The sequence below is a fragment of the Lacerta agilis genome, chromosome Z (genome assembly GCF_009819535.1).
Source record: "Lacerta agilis isolate rLacAgi1 chromosome Z, rLacAgi1.pri, whole genome shotgun sequence".
Classification (NCBI taxonomy): Eukaryota; Metazoa; Chordata; class Lepidosauria; order Squamata; family Lacertidae; genus Lacerta; species Lacerta agilis.
Genome location: NC_046331.1, coordinates 38,974,867 through 39,000,038, shown reverse-complemented (window position 1 = coordinate 39,000,038; position 25,172 = coordinate 38,974,867). Strand labels below are relative to the sequence as shown.

General features: G+C 44.1%; 1 protein-coding gene across 1 annotated transcript in view; it reads left to right on the top strand.

Moving 5' to 3' along the window:
• The window catches only part of MAMLD1 (mastermind like domain containing 1), a 126,941-nt gene that overhangs the window by 98,356 nt on the left and 3,413 nt on the right, over window positions 1–25,172 (top strand). The window contains exons 3-4 of the mRNA XM_033137071.1: window positions 21,072–21,215; window positions 25,070–25,151. Of these exons, the coding sequence (XP_032992962.1) occupies window positions 21,072–21,215; window positions 25,070–25,151 (226 nt within the window). The remainder of the gene's footprint in view (window positions 1–21,071; window positions 21,216–25,069; window positions 25,152–25,172) is intronic.

Here is a 25,172-nt window from a genome sequence, read left to right as displayed (position 1 = left end):
CTCTCAGGATGATCTCCAGAGTGCTTTAACTACAGGGGTGTCACTGAGCAGGCATTCTCTAACCTTAATTCACTTTGTTCAGGGATGGAGGGAAGTTTTAACTGTTGACTTGCTCTGCCTCAGTGGAAGCATTAGTCTCTCTCAGCACTCTTGTTTAGAAAAGCCACTTTCGGCGTAGCAATCATAGGGTGTGAAATCGCCTTTTGGAGTGGCAGAGGTCAGAAATAACAACCGTTTTTCACATAATCTGTTTCTCTTTCTTCTATATATTGTGTGTCCTTCCTCAGTTACCCCTTGTACTTACAGGGAGTCACTGTTGTCTCTGTTTCTCTAAAAAGTTGCAAATGCATTGGCATCCGTCTGTCTTTGGAGACAATGGAAGAGTGATCCTTTGGGGTTGAAGTCAAACTGTTGGTAGGTTGCAGCTCCTTCTATGGCTGTAGAGACCGATAAGTGAGAGACATGTTTTGTTGGAGCTGGGGAAGATGAAGGTGTCTGGTTGCGCTGCTGCAGATTGCACCATGGCGTTTCTTCTCTCTGTGCTCCTCCCAGTGGTCATTTCCCCTCTGGTCACTGCTATGAATACACAACTTGACTGACTGCCTCCAGACGTCTGCAAGGGATTCCTACACAGTTGGGTTGATGTTGCCAGCCTTCATTATTTACCTGCTGTGAACCCCATCACATTTACCTTTTGCTCTTTGCCCTCGGTATATGTGGCTTTCTGTGCTACTGAGAGACCCTGTTTGGTCTCAGTTTTTCTGTAAATCAGAGGCACCACCTGCTGTCTCTTTCCTGTCATTGCCATGAAGCCAAGAGATTTGGCCCTCCAAAGGAAACTAGAAAAAAACTACTTGTTTGCAAAGTTGAGTCTTACTTGAACTTTCTGTAGCTCAGTGCTTCACTAGGTTCTCTTAATACCTTTTGGAGCTTTGCCTCCATTTGGAAACTGGTGTTGCCCCCCCTCCCTCCCACTTCTCTCCCTCTCCACCCACTCCTGGGTTTCCTGGCATGAAAATACAGTGATGAGGAAAGTTTGAATTTATGGCTGTCATGCAGCTGTTTAAAAACATAGTCTCCTGTCGGAGTGATGCGGGAAGAGAAGAGTTACCGGTAGCTAAGAGGCTTCGCTTAAACACTTGGGGAGCCCAAACTTGCATGTGGTGAGAGTTATCAACAGTTGCATGGCAATTAACAAAGCACATATATGAAAACACATACAGGGTTGACTTGTGGGGCAGGGACACCCAGGCCTTTGCTTTCATCAAACAAGCTCAACTCTTAGGCTACCTAATTTGAAAGTGAAATTTATCATGAGAGGCAAAATCAGGACATCCACCTTTCCCCCCCTGAATCTGGAGGAAGGAAGATTAACGTTTAACAGTTAGTGTGCTAATTCCTGAACTCTGTGCCAGGGCACACTACTGTTCTGTGAGAACGGCTGGCATGTGGAGAGAAATAAATTAATTTAATTAAAGACTGCTGAGAGCCCAAAGCGCATACCCACTGAGGAGGCATGTCCAGCTCCGTGATTTGGGCAGGAATGCTGCGGAGGGGGAAGTTGACTTTTACTGTTGCACGCTGCAAAAGTACATGTTTTTGCGTGGAACGTGAAGGTGTACCTCCCAGTTTAAAATCAGGGGGAAAGTATACTATAAGAAGTTTCGGAAAACTTGCATAGTGTCTCATGCTCAATTAAATGGAGTTGGCATCTCTCAAAAGGTGGGAGCGTCTCCACCCCCATCGACCAGCCCGGACAGTGAGACAGCTCTCTGCAAGAAGTGAGGTTACAGGGAACCAGGCAGAGGGCCTTCTCGGTAGTGGCGCCTGCCCTGTGGAACGCCTTCCCATCAGATGTCAAGGAAATAAACAACTACCTGACTTTTAGAAGACATCTGAAGGCAGCCCTGTTTAGGGAAGTTTTTAATGTTTAATGCTGTATTGTGTTTTAATATTCAGTTGGGAGCCACCCAGAGTGGCTGGGGAAACCCAGCCAGATGGGTGGGGTATAAATAAATTATTATTATTATTATTATTATTATTATTATTATTATTATTACTACTACTACTACTACTACTACTACTGTGGCTTGAGAGCGTGACCAAGGCAACCTGTAATCTGAAAGTACTGCTGTTTTGTTTTTCTTTATTTATAAAAATATTTAAACAACTCACCTTTCATCTCTTTGGATACCAAGGAAGAGTATAATACGTATATATTAATATAGTATAAGATAACCATACAGTAAAATGATAAAAACAATAAACCACGCTATAGCAGAATAAACAGAAGCACCAGAAAGCAAGATTACACCAGCCGATCAGGTAAAACAGTATGTAACAGGCATTCAGTTTTATTTCCCATTCTGGCTGTGCACTAATGCAGTGTTTTTCAACCACTGTTCCGTGGCATACTAGTGTGCCGCGAGATGTTGTCTGGTGTGCCGTGGGAAAAATTGAAAAATTACTTTATATATAGTCAATATAGGCACAGAGTTAAATTTTTTAACATTTTCTAATGGTGGTGTGCCTCGTGATTTTTTTCATGAAACAAGTGTGCCTTTGCCCAAAAAAGGTTGAAAAACACTGCACTAATGCACAAGCCTAGTAAGGGAACACCCTCATTGTTAAGAAATGCCATATAAACTTTGGGGTACGGAAAGCTCGCTCATATTCTGAAGTAAATATGCGTGGCTCTATTTATAATTAAACAGGTTAGTCTTCCTTCTCTTTCATCTACTTAATTCTCATGGTTTGTTCAGCATTTTGGCAGCCCCATGGGAAAATGGGATATATGTTTCTGGGGGAGTGTGGGTTTGGGGGGTGGGACGGGGGCAGAGAGGATGGACATTGGCATCTCAGGCCAAATAGCTGAGCTGCTGCCAATTTGCTTCATGGAGATGTATCTGGAAGGCAGGATTGTTCACCCGCTCATGTCATGATTCATTTCGCAAGCTGGTGTTGAGAAAGAATGGTCTTGCGGCTACAGTGCGAGGCTCTGGTCCAGGAGATGTCAGTTCTGTTCCAAAAGATGCCACAGACTTCTTAAAACAATACGTGGCAAATTGCTTAAGCTCTTTCTGGGTCTCTTCCCTTCCAATGCCCCTCAAATCTCTTGTTCCGTGAGGTGGTGCAGTGCTGTAACCCAGACTGTGGAGCTTAGCCCTTGAGCACTTAATCATCATCATCATCATCATGATAATAATACCTGAACACTTTCTGTTTGTACATTGCTTCGCATTCTTTCCGTAGGCATCTGCTAAGGCCAGAGGTAAGCAATGATTTTTGAGAGCGGTGCATTTGGTACATGCTTCTGCTTCTACTGTCTGTTTTAAGCTCTCACTCATTTTTGCTCAGCTATGTTCTCTGGTCAAGCTGGACTTCCAGTACTTTTGAACCACTGCAGAGGAAAAAACTGCCCTAAACCTTTTGCACCCTACCTCCACGGAATAGTCCTTTATGCTTGTGTTCCACTGGCTTTTCAGGGACATCACCTGACATGTTGCAGAAGAAGAACAGTCCTGCACTCTTCCAACATTTTATTTGCGTTAGTCTCTTACCTCTGTAAGATCTTTATTTTTATTTTTTTGCAGATGACAGTTTTGGAGCATCATTTGCAATGCTGCAAATGTTCTCCTGCTTCCCCCCCCCTCCCCCGGTTCCCTCTTGACGGAACAGCGTGGTGCTTGAAGCAAATGCAGAGGGAAAGGAAGGAGGAGGATGTTTCTTTTAGACCCATAGATAACATGTTTGAAGTTTATAAGCAATTTCCAAGGATTTGTAAGCTACAGCTTTCAAATGCTTTGGTTATCTACAAATAAACATTGTTAATTGCTTTATAGAGTGTGTTATCATGCACTGGTTAAATAATGAGCTTCATGTCGGTGGGTTTGTGCATTGTTGTGTTTTGAAATGAAAATGCAAACAATTCGAAGTGTTGAAAATTCCAAAAAGTGTGTGTGTGTGTGTGTTTGGCAGGTGGAGCGGGGAACACATTTAACAGTAAGCCAGAAAGAGCTGTCAGCAGTAGAAAGCAGCCTCCCCCCCCTTTCTCCCCAATGTTCTTGTCCCAGATGACATTGCTCCAAGGACAAATCGGAGCTTGATGAAATGAAACTGCAGATGGCTGGTGATCTCAATTCTGTAATAATGAAATGACACAAGGAAAAAAAATTGAGGTGGCTACAGTTTGTAAATACAATCTCAATTGGAGGAATAGAATGGTTTCTTTTTCTTACGTGTCACCTCTTCTCTTCTCTCCTTTTCGCGCGCACACACCCCACTTGCCTTTTAGGTAATAGGGACTTGACCTGAATAGCATTTCACCTTTTCAAAGTAAACAGTACATTTCTATATCTTCTTTAGTCAGAAAAATCCTTAAAGGTGGGGGGCCTTGCAGTGTGTGTCCCTTAGGGTTTGTTTGTTTGTTTGTTTGTTTGTTTGTTTGTTTTTGTTTTTGAGGCTGTGGAAGAATGCACGCACCAGGTGCTTCCCTTGGTGTCGTGGACCATGCTAGCGTGTGGCACAGCGAGAGAGGTCTGCAAACCAGATAGTCTAAGCTTCAAATCTTCTGCTGTGAACTCAGAATAGCCTTAGGCATGCTTCAGCCCCACCGCCCCACCCCAAAAAAGATGAGGACAAGGATTATCAGGTGCATTACAGAATTGCTTTGAGAATGAATGGGGAACGCCTTGAACTCTTGAATAGCATGGCGTAAATGCAAAGTATTTATCATTGCCGTCTTAATAGGGTTTTAGAGTGTTGGTGTGGCAGAAAAGAATGAAGAAAGCCCTTGTTGACGTTTGTAATGATGATCTTACATGGCTGTTTCCTGGGTGTGCTTTACCTACAAACTGAAGCAGGAGCTGCCAGGATTTTCACCCCTTTAAAACAAAGGGCGATCAACCCCTGGGGCCCATTGCTTCAGGAGGAGGGTATCACTAGCAAAAATAACTGGCTGCAGTCAATTGTTAGATGCATTGGAAGGCACCATCTTTTAAAAGGCAACAACCAAGGGCTGTAGTCAGCGCTTGTTTTACTCAATGGCCAGTGACCAAGGATGACAGAAGCAACGTTGGCATCCCCAGGCTTAGGGAATGCAGGACAGAAAGTGTGCCTGCACACGACTCCACCTGCTCTTATGTCCTTCAGCATCTGCCACCTAAGATTGCCTTCTCCCTCCCACTAACAGTAGGGCCGACTGTGGTGACCCCGCTATAACTGTACTGTTGGATTGCCTGTGAAAGAGGAATTTCTTTCCTGCTGCAAATGGCCATGCTAGGTGCATTGTGTGTGTGTGTGTGTGTGTGTGTGTGTGTTTTCGTGTTCACCATTCTCTTGATGGGGATGTAAGACTTGCACCAAGAGGAGGAAGCCTTATTCATCCCAGCGGCCATATGCCAGTAGTGGGTGGGGCCAGAGACAAATGTGGAGGGAGCATTGGGTATAGCTCATAGAATTATAGAATTGTAGAGTTGGAAGGGACCGCAAGGGATCTGAAGAAGTGTGCATGCACACGAAAGCTCATACCAAGAGCAAACTTAGTTGGTCCCCAAGGTGCTACTGGAAGGGATTTTTTTTTCCCTAGAATCTAGTCCAACCCGCTCTTAACATTTGTACAGTAGTCTGAATCTCTGCATACCACATCCAAACAAGCCTGTTGAATTATCGCTTTCTAGCCAGGCAAAAGAATTTGAGGAAGGTACAGAGCAGGGGAGGGGTTGTAGCCTAGGGAGGGTCCTGAGGGCCAGCTATAGAGGCTTGGAGGCATCTGACCACTGGGCCAAAAGTCCCACAACCTTGGCTTAAACTGTGCTGCATTCTTAAGGACAATCTCTCCCCTCCGCAGTTATTAGATTTCCAAAGACCCAAGGCACGGTTGCAAGTTGCGTCACTTGCCTTACACGTAGACACTGTAAATATTGGTTTGCTTTTCTTGGGGGCCAAAAGATGGCTCAGTTGGTAGAATAGGAGACTCTTAATCTCAGCGTTGTGGGTTCGAGCCCCATGTTGGGCAAAAGATTCCTAGATGACCCCCCCCCCCGTGGTCCCTTCCAACTCTACAATTCTATGATTCTTCAAAAGGCCTGTCCACTCCAAAAACGTCTTTATCTATTGCTCTTTTCCCTTCCCTGTGTCACAGCGATAGACTAGGGCCAGAGAGAGCAGTAGGATACTGCATTTCCTCTGCTTTTCCTGATTATGAGGCCTGTGTTCAGCTTCTCACCAGATTTCCTGCCACCACCTCACTTCACACATCCAGCTGTCACTTTCCTTTAAAGGCAGTTTCTGCTGCATGTGCAATTACCTGACTCCTTTGAACCTCATCAGCCCCTTGGTTAGCAAGCACCTGCCACGACACAACAAACTGATTGCAGGAGTCAACCCCTGCTTTATAGGCAGGCCCAAGGTGGGGCAGTTTGTCATTGGTGCTGCCGCAACCTTGCAGGGAGAACCAGAAGGACTTATCAGACAAAAAGGCAGGGGGGGGGGAACCCTGCGTAAGATGAAAAAGGCTTTTAGGTTTTGCTGGATTTATGGACAAGCTGCCTGCCCTCTGCAGGAATGAGAGTGTGGTGCTGTCTGAGGTTGAGTGGTTATGGGGAAAATGTCTCAGTAGCGGGGCAAGAAAACATACTGCTCTTCGTAGAGATTCTTTGAAGAGCTGTTACTCAATGGAAGAGCACCTGCTTGGCATGCAGAAGGCCCCAGGTTCAATCCCTGGCATCTCAAGCTGGTATCAGTAACAGTGAACTACATAGCAATTTAAACACATTACATTTCCTCCAGGGTGTAAGTGCTTTCCCGATTCTTTTGTCCTCACAACAACCTTGTGAGGTGGTTTAGTCTGAGAGACTGTGGCTGGCCCCATGGACTTCATGGCTCAGTGAGGCCCAGTACAGTGACTGCACTGCAGGGTTGTTGTATACTGCTCTGTCAGCTCAACCTGCAATGGAGGGTGTGTGTGTGTGTGTGTGTAAGCAATGGAATACTGCAATAAAAAGCCAGTTCCTTCCCCTCTCTCTGCTCCCTTTAAGAAACTTCTGTGCTCAGAGAAACTCTTTTCTGCCATTAACTAGGTATCAGAGAGAAGGTCTGAAACAAACCCTGGAAACAGACCTCAAGTACTGTATCACACAGAAGATCAAGAATGGGGAAAAAAATGTGGCTGTGTAAACCAGCCAAATTAATTTATGTGTGCATTGGGGAAAACAGATAGAAGCTTGCACACACATGGCATAAAGGTTCAGCATTCCCACATGAGCTCAGACGTGGGGCCCACTTGCTGGAGGGGCCACACACACAGAGGAACGTATTTCCATCTCTGGTGGGAATGCCCAAAGGTTAAAGGCAGCCTGGGATACAATGAGTTAGGAAAATGTTGAAGGCACTCGGGGGAACAGTCCTCTTTACCCCACAGTTGCTTCCCCTCTCCATCGTCGAGGGAGAGAACAAGCCACTTAAAAACAAAAAAACTGCTGACCATCGTCTTGGCCGCTGCATGGCTGGCAATAGCCCAAGCATGGCTACAGGGCCTTACTCTTGAACTGTGGTACAAAAAACATTTGGAAAACAGCAATATCAGAAGAGATTACACATACAGTAGTGTCAAAGTGACCCGTAGGAAAGAAAACCAGATGCCGCTGTTTTGTTTTGTTTTTGGTGGGTTTTTTTTTGCAACATGGTTGTCTTTTGTTACATATGCAGACAACCTTGGACTCATAAAGCAAACTTTCGCAGGTGAATTAGCAAATCTGGAGGTCATAAACAAATATTGGGATTCCTGCTTGTGCGCCACTGCTCATCTGATGACTATCAGACTGCAGTAACTCCATGCAATCTTCACCCGTGCCACACAGGAGCAGAAATAAGGTGTTCATATACTATATATACTTGAGTATAAGCCTAGTTTTTCAGCACATTTATTGTGCTGAAAAAGCTGCCCTCGGCTTATACTTGAGTGAGGCAGGGGGTGGGGGCGGCGAGAAAGAAGCCCTTTCTCTCCGCTCGTGCTGCCACCCGCTCTCCCCAGTCAACCATTCCTTAAGAAGCGTACAAGAACAGCGGTTCTTTACTCTCCCCAGGCAGCTTGTTCCATTCCTGAACTGCTCGCATAAATGCAAACTTGGCAAAGGAGGAAGAGGAAGGAGCAGCCCAAAGGGATGCTTTCGGGCTGCTCGTTCCTCCTCCTCCACCACAGTGGCAAAGGTGAACCGGCTTATACTCGAGTCAATAAGCTTTCCCAGGTTTTTGTGGGAAAATTAGGTGCCTCGGTTTATATTCGGGTCGGCTTATATTCAGGTATATACGGTAATCACTGTTGCTGGGGGAAAGGGGAGGTGGAGCAATGAGGGAAATGTCATTATGGTATCTGTGTTGTATTTGTGTTCTTTATAACTAAGAAGAACCTCAGCAACGACTAAAACTCTTAGGTATCAGGGAGCAAGTAATTCCCAAAGCACCCCAATCCATCATGTCTGACAAGAAGCATGAGGAGGAGATCTTGCCCCATTCACACCTGACTTGGATGTTGGCAAATGCGAATGATCAAATGTTCCCCAGAGTAGCAATGCTAAGGACAAGGGGGGGCTGGGGGGCTTCTGCTGACTGGTAAAGCTACATCCTACTTATCCCTCCACCCTTTTTGAATCTCCTGAGATAAAAAGAAAAAAGTTTGTGATGTTCTAGGGGGCTATCCTTTGAATGCCTACCATGCAGGACCAGCCCCCCCACCCACCCACGAGGCAAAGTGAGGTGACTGCCTCACACAGCAAAATCCATAGAGGCAGCAGATCCCAATGTTGATCTGTCTCCCCCCCTTGTTGCTGATGTAGATCTTCCCTCACCCTTTTTTCCCTAGCAGAGAGGTGGTCACCATTTGGGGACCTGCCTCACATGTGCCTAAATGCCGTGGGCTGGTCCTGTGAATCAGCTGGAACGACCAGCGTTGTATCACATTTGCAAGTTGGCAAATAGATGATGTGTATTTTTCCTCTTTTAAAAACTGCTCTGTCTTGGAGTTCTTCCTGATGTTTAATCAGAATCTCCTTTCCTGTAACTTGAAGCCATTGGTTCGAGTCCTACCCTCCAGAGCAGGAGAAAACAAGCTTGCTTTGACTTCCACGTGACAGCCCAGTTTGAAGATTTGTGAACGTGTGAGGAAGAGACAGGGAGAGATAGGATATAATAAGTGGGAATTTGTGATCCTACCCCCCCCCCACTGAAAAAGGTTGGGCTCTGTTGCGAGTGTATTACTGCTGTGTTTCATAAGCTGAATGGAAAAGGCTGGCTTGAACATAATATGGCACAATATGGTTTTGATGCCTCAGTGCCATAAAATTTTACCTCCCTGCCCTGCCTGTTAATAATTGTTCAGTTATTTTTGGAAGATGGTCTTGAGCAGGGCCTCTCGCATTTGGAGTAGGAGACAATATAATGGTCATTCCATGGAGATTGGGGGCTCTTGCTTTTTTTCAGAGGGTGAAGCAGCCCTTGATATAGATGCCAACCAGGTGTTGTGCTCTTATTGCCACTTTTTCCCCCATCAAAGAAATCCGGGTTGGCTTTGTGTGAGACACATTGGGCCAGCCACTTATAAGGATGTTTGGGGTGGGGGGGTGGGGGGAGAGAGGAAAGGAAGAACTTGAAAGTGCTTGCCTAACAAAACTGTCTGCCCCGTCAGATCGCTTACAGACTTCAAACAAAGCCTTCCCTTGACTGGCAGCCTCTGAGATAAGCTTCGAAACCAGAGTCTGACAGTATTTCACATGGTTATATATCAAGTAAATGGGTGGGAGAAGCAGGGCCCCTGCTGAGCTTACATAGTTTTTATCAATGCTAGTGTTTAAAGAGAAGTGATGGGGGGGAGAGAAAAGCTGGGAGAAGCAGTCAAGAGATTTCAGAACAGAAAGGCTCAATTTTATCTTTAAAAGAATCTCTGAACTGGAGGCGAAGGCAAATAAAGGAAGGAGTCCCTAGCAAACAAGAAAGCAAGTGTAAGGTTGTTTAAGACCACCTGCCTTCCCTGAGAAGAGCATGAGCAAAGGAATCATCATTATGCCTGTTGCTGAAACAATGATCTCCACGTCTGGCCAAATAATAAAATTGGCTGGGGGGTGTGTGTGAAGGGAAGGTCTATCTCTTGTTCCTCTTGACAAACTTTTCAGGTCTCCAGGAAACTATTGTTTGTAAGCAACCACTAAATGCCCCGAATGCACTAAATTACTTTCCTGGGCTCCATGATCACTGCAGATGGTGACAGCAGTCACGAAATTAAAAGACGCCTGCTTCTTGGGAGGAAAGCAATGACAAACCTAGACAGCATCTTTAAAAGCAGAGACATCACCTTGCTGACAAAGATCCGTATAGTTAAAGCTATGGTTTTCCCAGTAGTAATGTATGGAAGTGAGAGCTGGACCATAAAGAAGACTGATCGCCGAAGAATTGATGCTTTTGAATTATGGTGCTGGAGGAGACTCTTGAGAGTCCCATGGACTGCAAAAAGATCAAACTTATCCATCCTTAAAGAAATCAGCCCTGAGTGCTCACTAGAAGGACAGATCCTGAAGTTGAGGCTCCAGTACTTTGGCCACCTCATGAGAAGAGAAGACTCCCTAGAAAAGACCCTGATATTGGGAAAGATGGAGGGCACAAGGAGAAGGGGACGACAGAGGATGAGATGGTTGGACAGTGTTCTCGAAGCGACTGGCATGAGTTTGGCCAAACTCCGGGAGGCAGTGGAGGATAGGGGTGCCTGGCGTGCTCTGGTCCATGGGGTCACGAAGAGTCGGACATGACTGAACAACAACAACAACAACAAAATGCCCTGACACAAAGGGACAAAGTTTTGGATGGGTGTGGGCAGGAGAGCTTCTGTAATAGATAATGCACACATGGTTAGAGGAAAGGCTGCCCTGTATCCATTCTATAACACACACATACACACACTTACTCTTTAGCCCTGAGACCTGATTGGGATGTGTGTAATACCTATGACATTAAGCTAATTGCAGGTTTCTGCAGCTGAGTCACTAATGCAGAACTCTTCGCACATGTCTGCTTAACTACCATTCCCTCTCTAAGTAGCCAAGTCAGGTAAATGTCTTACTAGAAATTAGTGTCCCCAGTCTTAGCTTGGGCCTGGAAAAATCCTAGGTACAGCTCTGTGCATATCTGCATCTTAATAAAATAATATTATTTTGACTCTTCTTCCCCATCCCACCCTTCAAATTGTCCCAGCGCATGTGTAACAAGAGCAGTGTCTGGGGCAACATGACCAATCTGCCACTGTGTGTTCTAGTAACCTCTGGATTGGATTACTGTAAAAAGCAAGAGTTTCCCAAACTTGGATCTCCAGCTGCTTTTGGACTACAGTTCCCATTATCCCTGACCACTGGTCCTGCTAGCTAGGGATGATGGGAGCTATAATGTAGAAAGTGTTGTGCACAGGGCTGCCATTTACTGAAACTTTGTCTAGTATGGCATTTTGGCTGGTTTACTAAGATGGAGCCAAGTCGCACTGGTTCTAAGGGAGTTGCATTGGCTCCCTATGTGCTGCCAAGCTCAGTTGGAGGAGTTGGCATCTAGCTTCTAATGCTCTTCAGCTGCTTGGTTCCCTAAATATCTGAAGGAGCACCTCTGTCCTTGCATTGGGAATGTTGGAGGAGACCCTTCCCTGTCGTTGAATAATGTCCTTCCATGGGAATTGCATCTGGCACTTTCACTGTGTACTTCTTGGCACCAAGTAAAAACCTTTTTCTCTGCCCAGACGTTTCAGATTGTGACATTTTTAACTGGTTGAATAGTTTTATTCCTCTTAATTTTACTGTACTGTTCAATTGTCTTAATGTTTTGTTTGTGGAGTGTTTTTTGGGGGGTGTGTGTGTAATTTTTAAATTTCTTTGTATACTACCCTAAAAACTGTTTTCTGGATAAAGTGCCATTTATAAGATATAAATAACCCTGCTGGCAACCCACCCTGGGACCTTAAGTTGAAGGGTGGGCAATTAGTAAGGCCCCTGGGTAGGCTGCAACAATTAAAACACAACTTGCAGTTTAAAAACAACTTGCAGTCTCAGAAATAAGGTGGGTTCTAAAAATATACATCTTAAGGGTCAAAAGCCAGTGTAGTGCTACACGGAATCGTAGAATTGGAAGAGAACCCAAAGTTCATCTAGTACACCACAAAACCCCCACACACCCTGATTTAGGAATCCCTGCCACAGTCATCCCTGGGTTGGCTTGAACCACCAACCTTCTGGTGAACAGCCAGACACACTAACCCATTGCACCACAGGTAAAGTAGAAATGCAGCATGCAGACAGCTCAACATTTTAATGCCATTTGCAAGTCAGCAATAGCATGAGCCTGCCTTGCTTTGATTAACTGAATATTCACAGGACACCAGGAAAAGCTGAAGCACTGGCAGTAACCTGGAGCCAGAGCAACAAAGCAGGTTACTTCCTGGCAGTGTTGGGTCTGCACCTCCAGAACTCTTGCAACAACAGTGATCAGCCACCTGGAGAGGCTTTTTAATGCTGATAGGCCTGGGGAGGTTACTTTTGCTTCTGCGGACTACAGTGGTGCCTCACAAGACGAAATTAATTTGTTCTGCGAGTGCTGTCGTATAGCGAAAATTTCGTCTTTTGAAGCACCAACAGGGGAAGAGCGGTTTGACGGGGAAAAAATGCAGAAATTTTTCGTCTTGCGAGGCGAGCCCATAGGAAAATTCGTCTTGCGAGTCGGCCTTTCGCTAACGAATGCCTTTCGTCTAGCGAGTTTTTCGTCTAGCGAGGCATTCATCTAGCGAGGTACCACTGTATTTAAAAGGACCACCATGTCATCAGCTTATTGAGCCCTCTGTTGCATCTGCTAAACACCAGCTTGTACACAATTGTGGCAGGTGCCCAGTTTTAGTAATGTGTGTGTGGTCTGGTGCTCTCTCTGGATGCAGGCACCTCCCGGCTCTCTACCTCTCTTAGAATTTCACTAAAAGTCAGCATGGGTTTCTGAAAAATAAGTCATGTCAGACCAATCTGATCTCATTTTTTGACAGAATTACAAGCCTGGTAGATGAAGGGAACGCTGTGGATGTAGCCTATCTTGATTTCAGCAAGGCCTTTGACAAGGTGCCCCATGATATTCTCGTAATGAAGCTGGTAAAATGTGGGCTAGACAATGCTACCATTCAGTGGATTTGTAACTGGCTGACTGACCGAACCCAAAGGGTGCTCATTAATGGCTCCTCTTCATCCTGGAGAGAAGTGACTAGTGGGGTGCCACAGGGTTCTGTCTTGGGCCCAGTCTTATTCAACATCTTCATCAATGACTTGGATGATGGGCTTGAGGGTATCCTGATCAAGTTTGCAGATGACACCAAATTAGGAGGGGTGGTTAATACCCCAGAGGACAGGATCACACTTCAAAATGACCTTAACAGACTAGAGAACTGGGCCAAAGCAAACAAGATGAATTTTAACAGGGAGAAATGTAAAGTACTACACTTGGGCAAAAAAAATGAAAGACACAAATACAGGATGGGTGACACCTGGCTTGAGAGCAGTACGTGTGAAAAGGATCTAGGAGTCTTGGTAGACCATAAACTTGACATGAGTCAACAGTGTGATGCAGCAGCTAAAAAAGCCAATGCAATTCTGGGCTGCATCAATAGGAGTATAGCATCTAGATCAAGGGAAGTACTTGTAATAGTACCACTATATTCTGCTCTGGTCAGACCTCACCTGGAATACTGTGTCCAGTTCTGGGCACCACAGTTCAAGAAGGATACTGACAAGCTGGAACGTGTCCAGAGGAGGGCAACCAAAATGGTCAAAGGTCTGGAAACGATGCCTTATGAGGAACGGCTTAGGGAGCTGGGTATGTTTAGCCTGGAGAAGAGAAGGTTAAGGGGTGATCTGATAGCCATGTTCAAATATATAAAAGGATGTCATATAGAGGAGGGTGAAAAGTTGTTTTCTGCTGCTCCAGAGAAGAGGACACGGGGCAATGGATACAAACTACAAGAAAGAAGATTCCACCTAAACATTAGGAAGAACTTCCTGACAGTAAGAGCTGTTCGACAGTGGAATTTGCTGCCAAGGAGTGTGGTGGAGTCTCCTTCTTTGGAGGTCTTTAAGCAGAGGCTTGACAGCCATCTGTCAGGAATGCTTTGATGGTGTTTCCTGCTTGGCAGGGGGTTCGACTGGATGGCCCTTGTGGTCTCTTCCAACTCGATGATTCTATGATTCTAAGAGTGGCCCACTTTAGGAGTATTTTGATTTCTGTCCCATCTTTGGGTTCAGAAGGATCTTCCCAAGGCAGCTTAAAGGATGCTATGGTTGCTCCCAAGCCAATATTAAGAGTCCTGTTTCGAAGACCAGGGGCTAATTCTTTTCTATCACACAGGGCACAAAGTGGGTTATTTCTGAAGTGCCTGTTGCTGACCTGTTGCTTGCTGATGCCAGTAACAGTGAAGACCCCTCTCCTGGTCCTCGAAATCTGCCAGAAACATATTTTTGCATTGGAAAGTGGCTGTCCCAACTTGTTTACAGACTCAGACTTTCTAAAAATAGTTTGTTTTTAATTAACGGTTCTTTTAATGTGATGCCCTTAAAACTTATTTTTAAGGAAAGGTTTATGTAGCACAAGAAGGAGAGAAAGGCAAGGCAACAAGAACCCTAAACTTCCCAAAACATGGGTGTTATCCTGAACTGATCTAACTGTCCTGAGTTGACCTGGTCCCACCAAGTTGTTGTTTTTGAAAATCTTCCCAGCACTGTATATCATTTTCCTGTCATTTCAGTGTGACTGTTTGCGCAATAGGGCTGAAAGCTTTTATTTGGGAGATTAATCAAATATGGTGGCAGTTGATTGGGTAACTAATTTTGATCAACGAGAGGAAATAAAACTTGTAGCACCACTGATTACAAAGGAACTTCTTTGTTTGAGGCTACATATTGGATCTGGTGTGTTTCTGCACTGGGGAATGCCAAGGGGAAGATGAAGAATCACTTCTCTAAGAAAGCGTGGTGTTTTGTTGTTGATACAGTTGTAAATTACAATTGTACCTATAATGAGGTTATGGTTGATAGGTTTAACTTTACATGATTAACTGTATAATCTGCTAAAAGGCAGGTGATTGTTTAATTGGTCAAACAGCCCTCTTATTTTGCATTATGCATCATCTTGTTTGACTTGGCCTCTGAATGAGAAGGCAAATGAGTTTCTTTGGAAATGATGCAAGGGGGGAGGGGAATAGGTTCATTAACCTTTGATGCAGATAGCAATGTCGTCTTGATCATGTGCGGTGAGCTATTCTTAGCTGTTATACTTGCATGCCCTTTTTTTTGGTCTTAGCAGAAGGGAATACTGTAGTTCCCACTAGCGGTGAAAATAAGGAACTTCCCTTGTTGTTGTTTATCTTGAATGTAATTTTGCAGGGTGCTGATTGCAAATTGTCATTTCCTCTATTGTTGTGTTTGTTGCAGCGTACAAAAACAGTAAGTTTTCCCCCTCAGTAGCTAATTACATTTTCTGTATCAAACTTCACTCCAAAGCTTTGCAACTCTTTGCACATCCTTGCAGAGAAATGAATCCAATTGCCTTTATTGCAGTGGGGCATGTACAGAGCACCTTTATATAATTAAAGCCATTTTATTGCTGCAATTAGTGCTTAGCTTGAATGCTTACTTTCCCTTACTAATAAAGGGGGAGGGGGGACATTAGACTTGTGTTCTGAATGAAATTGAGTCAGAACTGAGGTGGGAGTTCTGCCAGCAAGAACAGCCCTCCACAACGGGCTTCTCTAATGCAGTTGCCCTCAGCAAAAGGTGATCATCCCAGTGATAAACCTGTTTGCTTCAGCACATACACAACCAGGAAATCGGCATGAGAGCTTTGAGTGCCTTTCAAGTGTAGGGCAAGCAAATTGAATCCTTGCTCCTTCAAATCTTCCCCTGCAGGCAGCCTACATTTGTTCAAAACTGAGCTGCAGACTATCATCTGAATTGGGAAGGCTTGCAACCACTGTGCTTTTTTCTCCTAGAGAGTAATCCTTGTTTATTGCATCGGTGCTGGCTTTAGGATTTGGAGATGGGCTCAGACCAGGCACCTTCCGGGCGCCCTAGTAACCTGTAAGAGGTGAAGTCTGCTGACCAAGAACTCTCCAAAACTGCCTCCAACTTTCAGAGGGGAGAGGATGTGAAACAGGAAACCAGATAGTTGAGGAAGCAAAATGTTCACCAGTATCATGTTCACTGATGCTATCAAGGTGCATGCAGTGTGATGTAGAGGTTTGCATCCTCTAGGAAACTGTATCGCGAGTGATTGTATTCTAGTAATTGTGGGCTTTGTGTGGGCAACAAGTGCTACGGCAAACATGCACCATAAAAGTGATTTCAGTCACCTCCTTTGGGGGCTTTTTCTTTTCTTCATGGAAGTTATTACTACCAAAGTGGTGTTTCTTTCCTTGCATGATGCGTCCAGCCCCCCCCCCACCCACATCTCTCTCCCCTCGCCCCCCAAAATCCCTTTTCTGCTTTGCTCTCCAACAACACAATCCAAGGTTTCCTTGCTGACTTCCTGTTTCCTTCATTCTAGCATGAGCCTAACTGTCAGATGTTAAAAGGCAGCTCCACTGTTTCTTGGTTCCTTATCTTCTGATAACACGGACACTCAAACAAAGGATGCGGGTTTCCATTAGGCAAACAAAGGAAATGTGGCCCAGTTTTCAGCATGCTAGCTGTATAATGTACATATCCTTCTTTGCCAGTAACAACAAAATGTCATCAATAATGTAAAATAGTACTGGAGGCTGAAGCAGATTACGAGGCAGATGGCGACGAAGGAGCAGACAGTATAATTTCCTACCTCGTTGGGCTATTCTGTGTGTTTTGATTCTTCCTTTCCAAGTATCCCCTATGAGATTTTGGTTCAGGTCTCTGCCCTCCTCATCACTGATGGTGAGTGATTTCTAGATAACCTCTCTCACCCCTCACCACTGCCTCCCCCCACCCAAACACTGCTAGTTCCAGGATATGTAAGACCTTGAGTTGAGCAACTTCAGTGGTTCCCCTTTTAATCTGGAGGAATCAGGGTGTGCAAACCGAGAACTCTCCCATGCTGCCTCCCAACTTTTCTGGATGCTACTGAAACCCAGAATGATGGTGCTGTTGGGACAGTGGGCCCCTTTGCTGTTCTTGGGTCCCCTGCAGATGCCCAAGACTTCCATCTAAGGGATCCAAGAAGAAGAAAAACACCAAGAACTCTGGCCTGTATAAGTTTCAATAGTGGGAGTAGTCCCTACTTGCAAATCAATAGTAAATTATAACAAAAACTAATCCATTCAAATACATATATTCAGACAGAGATTACAAACTCAAACAGAGATTACAAACTCACAGGGATATGTACAACAGAACAATCCGTTACAGTACTGTATTGGAAATGAGAGTCTTTGAATAGAGACAAGTTCATATTAGTCCATAGTTAGGTTTGATGTGAATATCTTAGTTTCAATCATTGAGCAAAAGTCAGAAGTCAGTTATGGATCAGAAACCAGGACAGGGCCCTGTTTCGATGTATTCACCTTCATCAGCTAAGTTTTAAGGGGTCGTATAAGTTTGAAGAAATCGTTTAAGTATATCCTGTTATTTTCTACGTTTCTCAGAGATAACAACTAAGTGTGTGAAGATCGACGTGTATCTTGAGCTTTTCAAGGGATCCAGGCTTGTATTAATTCTTAATGAGAGCCCCAGGTGGTGTAAATCAGGCCAGTGCTGATGCTTTCTGTGAAAGGATTAAGAAACAGAGCAGCAGAAACTCTTCAGCTCACCCACTATGGACTGTATCATCAGTGTTCGAAACTCCCATTGTTCTAGGCGCATTTCGCGACAGGGAATTTCATTAGCCCGACCAGTTTCTGAGCTCTGGGCGCAGTACTGCACCTAAGATTTGAGAGTAAGACTGTAGAGTGGAAGGAAAGGAGGACCCTTTTCTGCCTACCCACTTCCAGCTACTCTCTGAAGACGGGAGAAGAGACCCTCTTAAGAATATTAGAGGGGTGGGCAGGGGAAGGAGTAGACCATGTGAAAAATGAATATAATAGTTCAGTTGCAGTTCATTCATTTTCAGCTTTGTATTTTAGTTCTAAAATGCCTAGACATTCCATTGCTGCGGCCATAACCTTAGGTTTAAGGTGCCATTTAACTCCTAGCTGTCATATCTCAGTTTCTAACGCCATGTATGATCCAGAGGTGCTTCCTATTCTCTCTTAGATGAAGGATTTGTAGGAGAACACTGAAGAGCCCTGGCCAAAGTGATGCAAGGTTCTTGCAATAGTAAAGTACTTTCCCCTGTGTTTCCCTGCCATCCAAACAAGCTGTAAAGTTAGCAAACTCTGGCGTTCTGCCTGACGTTGCTTTGAGTACCTCAAAACTCTCTGCACTCCAGACTAGCAGAATGTAGTCAGATATATAGCTCATCTTTGGGTTTCAGATTACAGGAGATGGCATTTTATTAAGCTCTTAATGAGCTGTGAAATAAAGTCTTGGAAAGGGGAGGGCTAGATGAGGTAATAACCACAGGTATCCAAAGCATATAAGTGACTGTCAACCTTAAGGTAGGATGTAATGTGTCTGATCTGTGTTGAATTACTGGAACCAGGAATTGGTATTTTGGCCCAGATAGGAACAGCCTGTAGGAGGAGATATTCTTAAAGAATGCATTTATTTGATCCCACGTTTATACTCAATTATCCACTGGCCATTTTCAGGCTATACCGTTGTAATGCTGTCTTTGTGGGAATGCCTTTAAAGATGCTTTTAAAACCTTCAACCATGGTATCTTTCTGGAGCAGCTGTCTTGAGTTAAGGGTGGGCAGCACTGCTTTGTGGTGGTTCCAGTCCTACTGGGACGGTCATTTCCAGAGGGTGATGCTTGGGGAGTGCTCTTCAGCCCCAGTTAAAGTGCTGGTTTTGTCCTACAAGGCCTTAAACAGCTCAGGACAGCAATACCTCATGGAAGAAGAAGAGTTTGGATTTGATATCCCGCTTTTCACTACCCGAAGGAGTCTCAAAGCGGCTAACATTCTCCTTTCCCTTCCTCCCCCACAACAAACACTCGTGTGAGGTGAGTGGGGCTGAGAGACTTCAAAGAAGTGTGACTAGCCCAAGGTCACCCAGCAGCTGCATGTGGAGGAGTGGAGACACGAACCCGGTTCCCCAGATTATGAGTCTACTGCTCTTAACCACTACACCACACTGGCTCTCAATGGGGAGATTGGACCACAATCTCCCCATATGAACCAGCCCAGACCCTGAGATCATCTTCTGAGGCCCTTCTTTGTGTACCTCTTCCACGAGAGGTCCAGAGGGTAGCAACAGGAGAACAAGTCTTTTCTGTGGTGGCTCCCCATTTGTGGATTGCTCTCCCCAAGAAGGCTCACCTGGCACCCCTGTGGCATATTTTTAGGCGCCAGGACTTGGGCTGATTTACACTATGTGGCATTTTCAATGTGTTTGTGGGAGGGCCATCATTGGGGTTTTAAAAAAATGTATTTTGTGTTCTCCTTTTGTATTTTTATGTTGTAAACCACCCTGTGATCTTTGGATGAAGGGTGGTATACAAATTTAGATGGTGGTGATGTTGCTGATAATAATAATAATGAGAAGAAGAATGAAAAATTAATTGGATTAAAATGTATCTGCCAGAAAACTGATAGGAGTAATGTGGCCAGCATCTGTCACACTGATTTTGTGGTGAACTGGTTTGGTCCAGACTTACCTTGGCATTCACATTTATCTCGGAGGCCCTCTCGTTCGTGAAAGTCAAATTGGTAGATCCTAGGGACAGAGCCTTCTTAACGGTGGCTCCACAATTGTGGAATTCGCATTCCTGGGAGATCCTCACTTCCACTGGTCTTTAGATGTGGAGTGAAAACTCCTTTATCCCACCAGGCCTTTTTATGGACTAGGTTTAGGCTAGTTCTTGTATTTTTCTGCGGTAGTGTGTAGTTTTAGGGTGCATTTTAACTGTTCTTGTTATGTGCATGCTGCCTTGGCGGGATGTAAATAAAATAAAATTTAATTGCCCCAACCCGTTCAGCTTTCCACAATGGCCCTCTTGTCCTTCTTTACAGAAATTGACAATCACCTGGTATGGACAAACATGAACATATTGGGGAAAATTGTTTCTTTTTCTCTGTCTTAGAGAGAAAGAGAGAGAGAGAGAGAATGCTTCTGGTAATTTAGATGCTATTTGGCCTTACAAACATTAGAAAGGTTCCTAGTTTACAGTAATTGCCCCAAAGGGTGTGAAGCAGGACTTTGAGCAGCTTTTCCTCAGTTTGCAAACGCTCATGTGCCTGGATGCAGAGGATTGGGCGAATGATTGTTGACAAGCCAGTATGACACATTGTCCTTATTTTGCTTATACAGTGGTACCTCTGGTTACGTACTTAATTCGTTCCGGAGGTCCGTTCTTAACCTGAAACTGTTCTTAACCTGAAGCACCACTTTGGCTAATGGGGCCTCCCGCTGCTGCTGCGCCGCCAGAGCACGATTTCTGTTCTTATCCTGAAGCAAAATTCTTAACCTGAAGCGTTATTTCTGGGTTAGCGGAGTCTGTAACCTGAAGCGTATGTAACCCGAGGTACCACTGTATGCACAGCAGCTCTTACTTGCCCCTTAGACAGGAACTGGAACTTGGTTGCACAATTCAGATACCTCATTATTACGGAAGCTTAAATATGGGCTGGGGTGATTTCTAAATAGACAAATCATATTTATGGTGGGTGGTTCTGCCTCTAGAGGCTCCTGTACCTAGAGATGGGAGAACTGTACCAAAGGAAAGCAAAGGCAGACAAGCTATAAACCATGGTTGATTGGAAGCTCAGTCCATGGTTTTGGTTTTAAACTATGGTTGGTGCACAGCTGTGCTTTGGTGTGATGTTGGAACTGAGAGCCACTCCATCAGTCTTACCTGGAATGTTTGGACAGATGGTCTAAATGCCATTATAGTGTTTGTCCTGGTTAAAACAGTAAATATATTTCCCTTCCTTTCCTTGGAATGAACAGACGTCTGCAATCATTGCTAGACTTCAAGAGCCGCTAGAAATCCCACCTGCAGTCCCAGCTTCATCTTTGGTGAATGGCTGTAACATAAGGAACCATCTACTGAAGCAGCAGATAATGAGACGGCAGCAGCAGCAGCAGCTACAGGTTGGTCTCTTAGTTTCTGTGGGAAGCCAGATGACTGCTGATAGGGCTGTTATTTCAAGTGACGAGACTTTTTCAGATTATAGATTATCACGGCAGAGTGATGGAACTTAAATTGCAATGCTGTTATCCCCTAGGGTTAGTTCAGCAGTTGTGGTACTTGATTGAAGTCTGCAATGGGAGCCATCTTTCCTCACACTTTGTTCACCAGCCCTCCTTTCTTCGGCGAGCAGTACTGGTGTTCGAAATCTTACTGGCTCCCAATAACTTACATTATGTTAGTGTTTATTCATATGCAGCCTCTTCTCCAGAAAAGGGCCCCCCAAGGTGGCTCACAAAGAACAAACAGCACCATTGCAAATACAAATAATGCAAATTATTTTTTAAAAATAATAATAAAAAAATCTTTAATTCTCAAAGGTATTTTAAAAAACCAAGATACATTTGTGTTCCTGCCAAAAGGGCAAAGCGTACTCCCCACCAAAAAACAAAGAAAATTAAAAGAGAGCAAGAGTAAATACTTAAGCAGTCTTATAGGGGTCCCAGATGGGTTGGGGCAAGGCAGGTAGGAAAGCTTGATGGTTTGAACAGCCTCTCCCTCTTGGACAGAACAGAGGAGGAGGAGGAGGAGGTCAGCAGTGACCAAATGCATGGATGTGTTCAAACAGGACACAAGTTAAGTTCATAAGAGGCCGTATGAAATCTTTGTGGGTTTGTGGAGTGAGGTTAGAAAAGAAGAGACAGACTGCTTCCTTTTTCTTTTCATTTGTTACAAAAGCTATTTTTATTAAAGCTTGAAAAGAGAAACAAAGAAAAAGTGATATGCAAAAGTTAAAACCAAAAAGCAAACATTTTAAACATAAAAACTTAGAAGAAGAAAAAAGATTTCTGATTCTCCATCTATCAGCTTTCTAGACTTAACTTGCCCCGTAACAGCATCTAACTCTTCTGATTTCCATAAACCAACCTTATATCAGTCTTCAGGCCCAGATATCACAAGCTCATTCTCCTTTTTGCGCACAAAGCCCATAAGGGGCTTCCAATCATTAATAAATGTCAACAATGATTTTTCTCTAATTAAACATGTCAACTTTGCTATCTCAGCAAAATCCATTAATTTCAATAACCATTCTTCCATAGTAGGTAATAATAAGTCCTTCCATCTTTGTGCATATAAGAACTGTGCCGCTGCGTTCATGTATTGCAATAATATTGCATACTCTTGTTCTTGTTGCATATCCATTAGTCCCAGCAGGAAGAGTTCGGGTTTCAGTTGAACATTAAGCTTCATAATCTTCTGTATCAATGTGTGTATTTGTATCCAATAGTTTTTAGCTTTTTTACACGTCCACCAAGCACAATAAAATATCCCCTAGTGTTCTTGACACTTCCAGCAAACAGTTGGAAAATTTTTATACATTCTAAATAACTTCTCAGGACTTAGATACCAACAGTACATCTTTTCGTGAAAATTCTCTTTTAAATCATAACACAGTGTGTATTTTAACCTTTTTTATCCTCATATGTTCCCACTCTTCCATCTGTATATTATAACCAAAATAGATTGTTCCTAGATGGTTATTGAAGCCAGCTGGTGGTCTCAGTACTCAGTGGTCTCAGAGGGAAGGCAATGAAACAACTTATTGGGGATCTGTCTAATAATACCCAGTGGGCAAAACTATGTGCAATTCTTATGTGTCTGTTTATAAAGCACAAACTTGTGCTAAAGGTGACCAGTTTATTTGACCAGAAAAGACCAGTTCTGATTTGAAGTTATTCCAAGTAAGCACACTTCCAATTATTAATTTACATCATTTGTTTTATTATGAACTACCAACTGCCCACTTGAAACGCATGGAAATTACAAATCACTGCCCACACTTCTTTCTTCCAGGGCCTATTTTTACAGCTCCCCATCCCAGTTCATAGCTAGAAACTGACTTTTGTTTAAATGAAAACAGAGGTCTTCCAAATATTCAGTTCTGTGCACAAATGTTCAGTTCTCGGATGAGATTGCAGGGTGGAGGAAAAACACACATATATTTAATTGAGGTGGGGGAATAGCTGTGGTTTCCCCTCTCTTAACTTCCCTAGTCCTGGAGAGACCTTGCATGTCCATAGAGCATCTTGTTTACATTCTTAAACAGGTTGCCCAGCAAAGTGACAAAGCCCCTTCCTTTCATTAATAAAGGAATTCAGGGCCAATGCAACACATTTCACTGCCACCCCCGCCTCCCCATTCACCAGTTGTAGCCTTCTGGCCCTCCCATCACCTCCTCATGCTGCTTCCTTCTGTGCCATCTTGCCCAATGTCTTCTTCTCAGCAACAAATGGTTCTTTCCTTGGAGCAAGGCTTTGGAGAGGGCCGGTGCTGCTGTCATTTTGGCAGTAGCAGATGCTGTTAAAATCCTTCACACTAAATTTCTGCAACGCCTTATTCTAAAGAAGGGCCTTTCCTGGGACCGAGGCATAGACAAGCATACTGGAGTGACACTTTGCTGCAGTGTCAAAGTGGCAGCAGGGCTCCTAGACTCCCAAGGTACAGGCAGCTGGGTCTTGGGGGGGGGGGTAATGGCTGGCAGTAGTCAGCTGGCTGGCTGGCCGGCCAGCAGAATAGCATTGTGGGGCAGTCAGCAGCAGAGGGGACTTGAGGGGGTCACTGGTCTCGCATCCATCTCCTAAACTGCCACCTGAAGCAAAGTGATCAGCTTGCCTAATGGGTGGACTGTAGCTCTAAACCAGCTCTTCAACTGGATGCAGGAACTGAAATGCAAACCTTTTGTTCCACGGCTATCAAAGTCAGAGTGGACACTGTATTAAAGTATATAGGCCTATCCCTGCTCTTTCAGCCAGTCATCTACAGCATCGGTAAACATCAGTTGCATGTCCATAGAGTAACTGCATTGGGTTATCTTCTTAACTGCAAACTTTCTGGATTGGTTTTTTCTCTCTTTTCCCTTCCCAGGCCACCTTGCTGGATATGGGGAGAAAAATCAATAGCTGGTCTTTCTGTTACTTGTTCCAAAATCACTCTGCCAAAATGTGTTTGCCTGGCTAGATTAGGACCTGTGTTAGAAAGCTTAAAAAGTTCATTTGCTTTTATTTCTGTTTAAATACATGTGTTACAATGTATCTTGTCTCAATATTTTACACATTGCCTTTTGACAGTGATGCCCAAAAAAGGCAGCCTATAAATACTTTAAATAATATCCCAATCCCTATTAACGTTAATAAAAACCAAACTTCTATGCCTGGTTCAAATGTAAACCCACAAGAAATTTTTACTGATGAACCACAGTTCGAACAAACCACAATTCCTTGAGTTCATGCATTATTGGGAATTGTTGTTGTCACTTAGTCACACCATTCCAATTGTAAAGGCTTGTTTTTGTAGCAGCAGTCAACAGTGGCCTGTGAACGGGGTCATGATCTCTATAATGCGTTGCATCCCACAAACATTGGGGATCCCAATAATTCAATTTAAAATACAAAGCATCATGGTGCTTTCTAACAGCCCTTAAGGAATAGAATACTAATATGTGATTCATCCTTTTCTGAAAGAGAGAAACAGAGAGAGAAAGAGTGAGAGGACAGAGGGGGCGGGGGAAATGGGGAAAAAATACCCTTCCGTTGCAGCCCTTTCCCATTTTAACTGGATCTCAGCCCAATGAGATTGTTTAAGAGAGTGACAAGGTGCAGCAGAAGGGGAGAAACAACCACTCGCTGGGAAACGAGGTCGGGAAGTTGAGAAAAAATTGTAATTGTGTATTGATTGTATATGTTGAAAATGTTGAAACTTAATAAAGAAAAAGAGTGGACCTTGTATTTGATGTGAATATTTTTTCCTTTTCTCCTAGGAAAAGCAGAGGCACAGCATGATGGGAGTAGCATCTGAGCAGAGGGGTCATTTTGTGGGGCAGCTGATGAATCAGTTTCCTGGTAAGGAGTTGGAGAGCATAT